The 11,517-nt window shown below is 66.4% G+C and overlaps 1 protein-coding gene across 1 annotated transcript; it reads left to right on the top strand.

The window, feature by feature from the left end:
* The first annotated feature begins 957 nt into the window (after positions 1-957).
* Positions 958-11,352, top strand: RTKN (rhotekin). Its single transcript, XM_034064768.1, has 14 exons — positions 958-1,006; positions 2,753-2,978; positions 4,668-4,855; positions 5,595-5,656; positions 5,853-5,906; positions 5,973-6,090; positions 7,129-7,317; positions 7,546-7,640; positions 7,978-8,084; positions 8,546-8,623; positions 9,100-9,265; positions 9,896-10,000; positions 11,088-11,186; positions 11,324-11,352. Exons 2-14 carry the CDS (start codon positions 2,832-2,834, stop codon positions 11,350-11,352), a joined length of 1,437 nt encoding a protein of 478 aa, XP_033920659.1. The 5' UTR covers positions 958-1,006; positions 2,753-2,831.
* The last annotated feature ends 165 nt before the right edge of the window (positions 11,353-11,517 follow it).

Below are 11,517 nucleotides of genomic sequence, written 5' to 3' on the forward strand. Positions count from 1 at the left end.
GCCGGGACCCTCGTGCACCGGGCACGTGGTCGGCACGAGGAGCGGGGGTCCCGGTGCATGGGGGGGTTCTGGTGTATATTCGGCGGGGTGCAGTGCATACAGTACCGGATGCACACGGTGGTGATGGGGTCCCGGTGTATGGGGGGTCCTGGTGCGTATTGAGGGGGCGCAGTGCGCCCAGAACCAGCTGCACATGGTGGTGATGGGGTCCCGGTGTATGGGGGGGGGTTCTGGTGTATATTGAGGGGGGGCAGTGTGCCCAGTACCGGATACACATGGTGGTGATGGGGTCCCGGTGTATGGGGGGGTCCTGGTGCATATTGAGGGGGGCAACGCGCCCAGTACCGGGTGCACATGGTGGTGATGGGGTCCCAGTGTATGGGGGGGGGGGGGTCTGGTGCATACTGAGGGGGAGCAGTGGGTCCAGTACCAGCTGCACACGGTGGTACCGGCTGCACACGGTGGTGATGGGGTCCCGGTGCATGGTGGGGGTCCGGTTCACCCGGTACCAGATGCACATGAAACGGGGGTCCCGGTTCACACGGCAGAGCCAGGCAGTGCTTTAGGAGGGGTCCTGGTGCATACTGGGGGGTCCTGGTGTGCAATGGAGGGTCCTGGTGCACACGGGGGGTACTGGTGCATCTGGGAGGGGTTCCAGTGCTCCCAGTACCAACTTCACGTGGTGGTGATGGGGGGGGGGGGAAGGTGCCTTTGGGGTGTCCCGGTTCACCCGGTGCCGGCTGCACATGGGAGGGAGGTCCCGGTCCGGACGGGGGGGGGACGGGACACGGGACACGAGGACAGCGCCATGGGGTGCACGGGGGGTGTCCCGGTGCACTCGTGGCTCCGGTTGCTCGGGGGGGTCCCCGCTCCCCCTGTGCCGGTGCCGCGGGCGGGGCCGGGGCCGGGACCGGGAGGGGAGGGGAGGGGGGGGGGGGGCGGTCCGGGGGCGGGCGCGCGCCGCCTTCCTGTGCGCGCGGCGGAGCTGGAGCGCGAGCGGCGGAAGGTACCGGGGGGGGGGGGGGGTGTGCGCGCACCGGAGCCGCGGTGGGGGGGGCGGCGGCGGGGTCCGGATCGGGACCGGGACTCGGGTAGGGACCGGGAGCGCGCACACACCCCCCGGGGCTCCGGCTCCGGCCCCGTCCCCCCCCCCCCGTCCTGAGCCCGAACCCGCACCGGATCACGGCACCCGTGTCCCTGAGCCCCTCATCCGGGTCCCGTCCCCCCTCCCGCACCCGGACCCTGCCCGGCCCCGAACCCTGAACCCCGAACCCCCCCCCCGCTCCTCACCTCCCGCACCCGGACCCAGCCCTGTCCCCATTCCCTACCCCAGCACCCCCCGATCCCCCACGCACCCCAGCCCAGCACCATCCTGACCCTGACCCCTGCACCCTGACCCCTGCACCCCTCATCCCCTCCCTTGTCCCCTGCACCCCAACGTCTGCACCCAACCCCCTCCCTGCACCTCCTCTTGTTCTCTGCACCTCAGCTCCTGCATCCAATCCCCTGCACCCATCCTGATTCACCCCAACACAGAACCCCTTAACCCCCCGTGCACCCAAAGCACTGCACCCCATCCTGACCCTGCCCCATGATCCCAGCACCCTTTACCCCCTCCCTGCACCATAAACCTTGTCCCACTGCCCTGCACCCCTCCCCCCACACCCCTTTATCCATCCCCGCACCCCATCCTGTGCCCTGCACCCCAACCCCAGCACCCAACCCCAGTGCCCACCCCCTGCACCCTGTCCTGGTCATGCACCCCCACCCCAGCACCCTAACCCTGCACCCGAAGCCCAGAACTCCTCCTGTGCCTGCACCCATCCTGCCCCCTGCACCCCAGCTCCTGCACCCCCTCTGCTGACCCTGCACCCATCCCAGCACCCCTTATCCCATCCTTGCACCCCAAACCCTGCACCCAAACTCCTGTCCCTGCACACCTTGTCCCCTGCACCCCAACTCCTGCACCCTGATCCCAGCACATTGTGTCCTCCCTGCACCCCAACCCAGACCTGGACCCTGCACCCCAACATCAGCACCCTTATCCCATTCCCTGCATCCTTTCTCCTATCCCTGCACCCAGCTCCTATCCCCATCCCAGGCACCCCTTATCCCACCCCTGCATCCCTCTCCTGTCCCTGCACCCCCTTTGTCTCCTGTACCCCATCTTCTATCCCCATCCTCTGCACTCATACTGACCCTGCACCTCAGCACCCCTTATCCCTCTGCACCCCATACCCAGCACCTGAAACGGGACACCCCTTATCCCATCCCTGCACCCACCCAGTCCCAACCCAAACCCTGCTCCCAATCCCGACTCCCCCTGAGCTCCATCCCTTCTCCTATCCCTGCACCCCCAATCCTGTCCCCATCCCTGCACCCATCCTGACCCTGCGCCCCAGCACCCCTTATCCCCCCATTCCCATCCCCTTGTCCCCTCTTCCCAGCACCCCCATTATGGTCATCCCCTTTTATCCCCCTTATCCCTCCTTATCCCACCATTCCCATCCCATTGTCCCCTCTTCCCAGCACCCCCATTATGGTCGTCCCCCTTTATCCCCCTTATCCCCCCTTATCCCCCCCATTCCCACCCCCCCCCCCCCGCCCCCGCTGCCCTTTCCCGGACAGTACCCGGTTGTTCCCGGTTGTTCCCGGTTGATCCCGGGAGGAGGCGGCTTTGGGGGGGGGGTGTGTGGGGTGTGTGGGGCTGCCCCATTCCAGCCATGACAAAAGAGCCTTTTTCTCCCTATAGCTCCTTGCGGGGGGGGTTCCCCAAACCCAAATCCCATTCCCAACCAGCCCTGGATCATCCTTTGGGACTTGGGGGGTGAATGTGGGATCCGGCCCCCCCCAAACTAAACGGGGGGATCCCGATGGAGGGAGAGGGGAGGGGAAGACGCATCCCAATGAGGGAGAAGCTGCAGATCCTAGAGGACCTCAATATGCTCTATATCCGGCAAATGGCCATGAGCCTCCAGGTAGGAATTCCGGGATCCCCCCCCCCCCCCCTTTATCCCGCATCCCACTTTCAGGACCCCCCAGGACCCCCCTGGACCCCCGGACCCCCCCTTCGGGGGGTCCGGGGGATCCAGGGGGGTCCTGGGGGGTCCCATGGAATGGGTCTTCCCCCCTTGTCTATGGGGAGCATCACCCCATGGGATTGGGGGGGGGTCTGATTTCCCCCCCCATAAACTGCTGTTTGGGGGTTATTGGTGGCAATTGGTGATGTTGCTCTATGGGGGGTGCAGGGGGCACAAAGGGGGTGCAGGGGGCACAAAGGGGGTGCAGGCAGCACAAGGGGGGTGCAGGGGGCACAAAGGGGGTGCAGGGGGCACAAAGGGGGTGCAGGCAGCACAAGGGCAGTGCAGGCAGGACAAGGGGGGTGCAGGGGGCACAAAGGGGGTGCAGGCAGGACAAGGGGGGTGCAGGGGGCACAAAGGGGGTGCAGGCAGGACAAGGGGGGTGCAGGCAGCACAAGGGGGTTGCAGGGGGCACAAAGGGGGTGCAGGCAGGACAAGGGGGGCTCAGGCAGGCGCTGGTGCTGGTGGTGAGTTGTGGGGCTGGGGAAAGGAGGGGGAGTGGGGTGTTTAGGGGCACGTGGTAAATATGTGGGGGGGGGGTCCCTGTGGGGCGCAGGGTGTATCTATGGGGCACGTGGCACATCTATGGGGCACAGGGTGTATCTGTGGGGTGTGTTGTTCCGCCGTGGCTGTGGGGCACATGGGTCCTCTGTGGGGACCCATGTGGGGTGCGTGGCACATCCGTGGGGCGTCTGTGGGGTATCTGTGGGGTGCGTGGATCCCCCGTGGTGTGCTTGATGTGCCTCTAGGGCACGTGTGTATCCGTGAGGCACATGGTTGCCTCGTGGGGTACACGCTCTATCTATGGGGCACGTGGTTCCTCTGTGGGGCACAGGATGCGTCTATGGGGCTCGCAGCACAGCCGTGGGGTGCATGATTCCCCGTGGGGTACGTGGTGTGTCTGGGAGGTGTCTCCGCTCTGGGGCATGTGCTGTATCCGTGGGGCATGTGGCACATCAGTGGGGCCATCCATGGGGCACCCGCTGTCCCCATCCCAGTGTCCCATCCCGGTGCCCGTTCCACTGTCCCGTGTCAGTTCCGGTGCCATCCTTGTCCCCTTCCCGATCCCATCTCGGTGCCACTCCCCCTGTCTCTGTCCCGATCTTCAGGACGTGGATGCTCAGAGGTCCCCGTCCTATCCTCGTTCCTGTCCCGTCCCTGTCTCTATCCCTGTCCCGCAGGATGCGGAGTTGTGGTGGCACCGACTCCATCCCGGTCCCTATCCCCGTCTCCATCCCGGTCTCTGTCCCGGTCTCTGTCCCCATCCCGGTCCCTATCCCCATCTCCATCCCAGTCTCTGTCCCTACCTCTCTCCTGTTTCCTGTACCTGTTTCTGTCCCTGTCTCTCCCGCAGGATGTGGGGTTGCGGCCGCGGCTGGAACCGGAGCTGCGGCTGCGGAACGGGCGGTGCCTGTGTCTGTCCGTGTCTCTATCCCATTCCCGGTCTCTTTGGGTCTGTTCCGCTCCATCTCTGTCTCTATCCCATCCCGGTCTCTGTCGGTCTCTATCCCGTTCTCTATCCCATTCCCCCTCTATCCCTGTCTCCGTCGGTCTCTCTCCCCGTCTCCATCCCTGTCTCCCCCTCAGGACGCAGAGTCCCGGCGGCGGCTGGAGCGGGAGCTGCGGCTCCGGGACGGGGCCCGGCGGCTGCTGAGCGCCTGCAGCCGCCCCGAGCAGGCTCTGGGAGCGGCCAAGAGCCTCCTGCTGAGCTCCAGCCGTGTCCTGGCCCTCAGCGCTGAGCTCCAGCGCAGGAAACAGGCGCAGCTGAGGCCCCCGTGAGACCCCAGGGGACGGGAGGGGGCAACGGGAGTGGGGACGGGAATGGGAACGGGAGGGGATGGGGGCAACGGGAATGGGAATGGGGGCAGCGAGAGTGGGAACGGGAATGGGGGCAGAGGGAATGGGAACAGGATGGGATGGGGGCAACGGGAATGGGAACAGGATGGGATGGGGGCAACGGGAGTGGGGACGGGGTGGGATGGGGGCAACGGGAATGGAGGCAGTGGGAGGGGATAGAGAAATGGCAGGGAATGGGATGGGGGCACACACACCAGGTTGGGGGAGACAGGGATATGGGGATGGGGGGACCAACATATAGGAGGGAATGGGATAGGGGGACACACACCGGGATGAGGGGGACAGGAATAATGGGGGAAATGGGATATAAGAGGGACTGAGATGTGGGGACTGGGTTGGAGGGATACACGTTGGGATGGGGGGACAGGAATAACAGGGGCAATGGGGTATGGAGGGGACCAGGGTATGGGCAGGGGAAATGGAACATGGACACACACACACTGGGATAGAGGGGACAGGAATATGGGGGCACTGGGATGGGAAACCGAGGATGGGGACACCAGGATGAGGACAAGGACAGGGGGATAGTGAGGGACGTTGGGAATGGGGGACACAAGGATGGGGACACACACCTGGGATAGGAACACACACACCTGGGATGGGGACACACACAGCCGGGATAGGAACATCCCATCCCAGCTCCTGCTCCCCCCACAGCCCCTCAGGCACCAGCCCCACGGATGAGCGCGTCCCCTGCCGCGGCACCGTCTGCCTCTCGGGTATGGGGGGGTCCCAGCAGCCCCAGCCCCAAACTGGGGCACCCCCTCCCCCCCATTCCCCCCCTGCATCCTATTGGGGTCCCCTGCACCCCCTTATCCCACCCCAGGTGTCTCTGCCCCCCCCCCATAGGGTCTCTGTGGGTCAGGCAGGGCCCCCATGGGGCTGAGCCCCCCTCACCACCCCCATTCCCCCCAGACCTGCGCATCCCACTGATGTGGAAGGACACGGAATACTTCGGGAACAAGGGCGGTGAGTGGGGGGAGCTGTGGGGTCACCGCCCCCCCCCGGCCCCCCCTGACCCTGTGCCCCCCCCAGAGCTCCATCGCTGCGCCGTGTTCTGCCTCCTGCAGCTGGGGGCTGACATCCAGGACACCCCCATGGTGCTGGTGGATCGAACCCTGACCGACATCTGCTTCGAGGGAGCCGTCCTCTTGTGAGGGGGGGCACGGGGGGGGCCGGGACACATTCACCTCCCTGACCCCCCCAGTCTGAGGTCCCCACATCCCCTTAGGGGGCCCCTCCCCCTTCCTCTTCCCAGGGGTTCTATGCCCCCCCTGCCCCCCATGTGGGACTGGACCCCCTTTATCTCCCCCAGGGAGACCCTTGGGGGTCTCTCCCCTCCCCTCTCACCCCATTGGGGTCCCCGTCCCCCCCCATCTGACCCTTTGGTGGGTCCCCTGCCCTCTCCTTATATCCCCCCCCCCAGGGCTCCTCTGCCCCCCCCCTGTCTTTTCCTTAGGGGTCCCTCCCCCCACAATGGGATCCACTGTCCCCCCCGGGGGTCCCCTGCTTTCCCATTGCCAACATGGGGCTCCCCCATCCCTTCCCTTTGTCCCCCCCCATGGGCTCTGCTCTGTGCCCCCCTGCATGCCCATGGGGGTTCCCTGACCCCCCCATGCTGTGGTTGGGGGGTGACCTGGGGCGTCCCTGCATGGTTGGGGGGCAGTGATGGGGATCACTGTGGGTCACTGTGGGTCACTGGGGTCACTGTGGGTCACTGTGGGTCACTGTGGGTCACTGTGGGTCACTGGGGGTCCCTGTGGGTCACTGTGGGTCACTGTGGGTCCCTGTGGGTCACTGTGGGTCACTGTGGGTCACTGGGGTCACTGTGGGTCACTGGGGTCACTGTGGGTCCCTGTGGGTCACTGTGGGTCACTGTGGGTCACTGGGGTCACTGTGGGTCCCTGTGGGTCACTGTGGGTCACTGTGGGTCCCTGTGGGTCACTGTGGGTCACTGTGGGTCACTGGGGTCACTGTGGGTCACTGTGTGTCCCTGTGGGTCACTGGGGTCACTGTGGGTCCCTGTGGGTCACTGTGGGTCACTGTGGGTCCCTGTGGGTCACTGTGGGTCACTGTGGGTCACTGGGGTCACTGTGGGTCACTGGGGTCACTGTGGGTCCCTGTGTGTCCCTGTGGGTCTCTGTGTGTCCCTGTGGGTCACTGGGGTCCCTGTGTCCCTCTGTCTCCGCAGCCCCGATGTGGGCCCTGACTTCGAGCTGCGCCTGGAGCTCTATGGGGCAGCACTTGGGGGGTGCCCCCCCCGCAGCCTGGCCTCCCTGCTCAGCACCTCCCTGGGCCGCTCTGCTGGGCGCCGCCTGCGCAGCCACATGGAGGGGGGGGATGGGGACGGGAGCCCCCCCCTGCTGCCCCATGGAGCCCCGTGAGTACCTGACCCCTGTGACCCCTGTGACCCCCCCGTGACCCTCCCGTGACCCCTCCCGGCCCCCCCCCCTGCTGCCCCATGGAGCCCCGTGAGTACCTGACCCCGTGACCCCCCCGTGACCCCCCCCCCCCAGACCCCCCCCTGCTGCCCCATGGAGCCCCGTGAGTACCTGACCCCCCCGTGACCCCCCCCGGACCCCCCCGTGACCCCCGTGCCCCCCCGCAGGGGTCCCCGGTTCCAGCTCCTGGCACACACGGTTCTGTCCCTGCCTGAGGTGCAGGATGGATTCCGGACCCATGACCTCAGCATTGACTCCAATGGTGAGTGTGAGGTGGGGGATAGAGTAGTACAGCACACACAGCACTGCATAGCACTGCATAGCACTGCACAGCGCAGCACTGCACTGCACAGCACTGCACAGAGCAGCACAGCATTGCACAGCACATCAGTGCACAACAGAGCATGGCAGGGCAGGGCACAGCATGGTGTCACATGGCACCCACCTGCACCACGTGCCAGGGCTCTCCGGTGGGTGCCCACAGGGTGTCAGTGGGTGCTGGGGGGTCCTGGCGGTTCCTGGTGTCCCTGTGGGCTCCCCCTCAGCTCCCGGTGGGTGCTGCTCCCGGTGCCCCCTCCCCACTAACGTGTACCCCCCAGAGGACGGTCCGGGGCTGGTCCCTCTCTATGGCAGCGTCTGCTGCCGCCTCACGGCACAGCCCTGGTGCATGGCCCAGCCCCGGAGCAGCGGAGACCTGAGGGTGGAGGTGAGCGGGGAGAGGAGGGGATGGGGGAATGGGATGGGATGGGGATGGGGTGGGATGGGGTCAGGACAACAACGGGATGGGGACAGGGATGGGGGGGGCAGGGATGAGATGGGGACGGGATGGGAACACAAACAGGGATGCTGACGGGTGCAATGGGGTGGGATGGGGTCAGGACAACAACGGGATGGGGACAGGGATGAGGACCTGTCCGGGGCTGAGACTGCGGATGGGGCCAGGAAGGGGATGGGTTTGGGATGGGGGATTGGGGACCCGGAGCCGCTCACTCGGTGCCGGTGGGGGCGGAGCGCTGGGGGGGGTCCCGGTGGGTGCAGCAGTACCGGGGGGGGGGTCCCGGTCCCAGTGGGTGCAGCAGCCCCTGGGGGTTCCCGGTGCCCCCCGAGCCCTGCCCTGAGCACCGGCCGCCGCAGCCTGGGGGCAGGCGCCTGTTCTGTGTCCTGCAGGGGACGCAGCTGAGCTGCTACCGGCAGCAGCGGCAGGCGGAGAGCGGAGCCCCCGAGCTCTGCATCAGCGTCAATAAGGTGGGGGGGGGGGGGGGGGTCCGGGGGGGCCGTATAGGGGAGAGCAACGGGACTTGGGGCACTTGGGGGTCCCTGGGGGGGGGTTTGGGGTCTCTGAGGGGGATGGGGGGTCTTTGGGGTTCCTTGGGGGTCTTTGGGGTGTATGGGGGGTCCCTGTGGTTCATTCAGCTTCCTTTGGGTGTTTGGGGTTTCTCAAGGGTCCTTTGGTGCCTTGGGGCTCCTTGGAGGTCTCTGGGGGTCCCCGGGTTCCTTTGGGGTCCTTGTGTCCCTATGGGGGTCCCTGTGTTCCTTTGGGGTCCTTGTGTTCCTATGGGGTCCCCATGTCCCTATGGGGTCCCCGGTTTCCTTTGGGGTCCCCATGTTCCATTGGGGGTCCCTGTGTTCCTTTGGGATCTCTGTGTCCCTATGGGGGTCCCCGGTTCCTATGGGGCTCTATGGGTTCCTATGGGGGGTCCCTGCTGTGACCGGTGCTGCAGGACACCCGTGTTCGGGCGCTGGAGCCGGACGCACCAGGACCCCCCCTTGCCTTGACCGTCACCAATGGGGTCGGGGCCGATGCTGTGACCTACACGTTGGTGGCCGAGAGCTCGAACGAGGCCCAGAGATGGATGGAGACCTTCAGCCAACACTTCTGTGACCTCAGTGAGCACCAGAGCCCGACCCACACACACTGACCCCATTGAGACCCCATAGAGACCACATTGAACCCCACTGCTCCCATTGAACCCCATTGAGACCCCACTGCTCCCATTGAACCCCACTGCTCCCACTGAGACCCCACTGCTCCCATTGAGACCCCACTGCTCCCATTGGAACCCCATTGAGACCCCACTGCTCCCATTGAACCCCACTGCTCCCACTGGGACCCCACTGCTCCCATTGAGACCCCACTGCTCCCATTGAACCCCATTGAGACCCCACTGCTCCCATTGAACCCCATTGAACCCCACTGCTCCCCATTGAGACCCCACTGATCCCATTGAACCCACTGCTCCCATTGAGACCCCACTGCTCCCATAGAGACCCACTACTCCCATAGACTCACTGTTCCCATTGAGACCCCACTGCTCCCATAGAGACCCCATTGAGACCCCACTGCTCCCATTGAACCCCACTGCTCCCACTGGGACCCCTGCACCAGCAGAGCCCCATCCCTGCATGGCCCTGGCCCTGCCTTGACCCCAACCCACAGGATCCCCATCCCATTGAGCCCCCATCCCAGTGCCCCCCCCACTGCCCCCCATGCTGTGCCCATGGGGCTGTGTTGCTCAGGCCGCTGGCAGCAGTGCTGTGAGGAGCTGATGCCCATTGAGGTGCCACAGCCGCGCCGGGCGCCTGCGGTGCTGCCGCGCCAGGGGTCCCTGTACCATGAGCTGGGTGAGTGCAGGGCAGTGCCCCATGGCCTGCCCCATACCTGCCCTATGCCTGCCCCATACCTGCCCCATAACCTGCCCCACAACCTGCCCCACAACCTGCCCCATAACCTGCCCCACAACCTGCCCCACAACCTGCCCCACAACCTGCCCCACAGCCTGCCCCATGCCTGCCCCATGCCCTGCCCCATGGCCTGCCCCACAACCTGCCCCAACCCTACCCATGCCCTGCCCCATGCCTGCCCCATGCCCTGCCCCACAACCTGCCCCACAACCTGCCCCACAACCTGCCCCACAGCCTGCCCCATGCCTGCCCCATGCCCTGCCCCATAACCTGCCCCATAACCTGCCCCATGCCTGCCCCACAGCGTGCCCCATGCTCTGCCCCATGGCCTGCCCCATGCCCTGCTCCATAACCTGCCCCATGCCCTGCCCCATAGCCTGCCCCACAATCTGCCCCACAGCCTGCCCCATGCCCTGCCCCACAACCTGCCCCATGCCCTGACCCACAACTTGCCCCATGCCCTGCTCCATATCCTGCCCCACTGCTTGCCCATCCCTATACCCACCTTCTGCATCCCCCCGTGCTTCCCCAGGGGGCCCCGGCCATGGGGCACAGCCGTGGGGAACAGCCCAGCCCCACACACACCATGGGCAGGTCCCATCCTGGCTGTCCCAGCCTTGTGGCTCCAGGGCACATCCCAGCTGCCCGACCCCCAGGGCATGTCCCAGCTATGGGTCAGTCCCAGCTATGGGTCAGTCCCAGCTATGGGTCAGTCCCAGCTATGGGGCAGTCCCAGCTATGGGTCAGTCCCGGCTATGGGTCAGTCCCAGCTATGGGTCAGTCCCTGCTATGGGGCACATCCCAGCTATGGGTCAGTCCCGGCTATGGGTCAGTCCCAGCTATGGGTCAGTCCCTGCTATGGGGCACATCCCAGCTATGGGTCAGTCCCGGCTATGGGTCAGTCCCAGCTATGGGTCAGTCCCTGCTATGGGGCACATCCCAGCTATGGGTCAGTCCCAGCTATGGGTCAGTCCCTGCTCTGGGTCAGCCCCCCCCGGCTCTGGGGGTCACCGCTGCCCTCCCGCAGCCCTGGAGCCGTCGGAGGAGGTGATGCTGGAGCCCAGGACCCCCCCGTGGCTCTCGCTCTTCGAGGGACCCCCCCCGAGCCCCTCCCCCCCCCGGGGGGGCAGCCCCAGGCCCCGCCCCCGGCCCCGCCCCCGCAGCCTCTCTCTGGACGCGAGGCTCAGCCCCTCCCCCCCCCAGACCCGGGTCTGACCCCCCCGTCACCCCCCCTGACCCCTCCCCCCGGGTCTGACCCCACAGCGGGGGGGGGAGGGGAGAAACTGGAATGAGAGCCCCTATGGGGGAGGGGCTATAAAGATGGGGGGGACCCAAACTGGGGGGGGTTGGTGCTGGGGGGGACCCCCCCGGGGGGGGTTGGGGTCCTCCCCCCATGGTGGGTGCTGTGGGGACCCCCCCATTGCGGGGTGGGTGTTGGGGTCCCCCCCCCCCATGGT

Source organism: Melopsittacus undulatus, chromosome 7 (genome assembly GCF_012275295.1).
Source record: "Melopsittacus undulatus isolate bMelUnd1 chromosome 7, bMelUnd1.mat.Z, whole genome shotgun sequence".
NCBI lineage: Eukaryota > Metazoa > Chordata > Aves > Psittaciformes > Psittaculidae > Melopsittacus > Melopsittacus undulatus.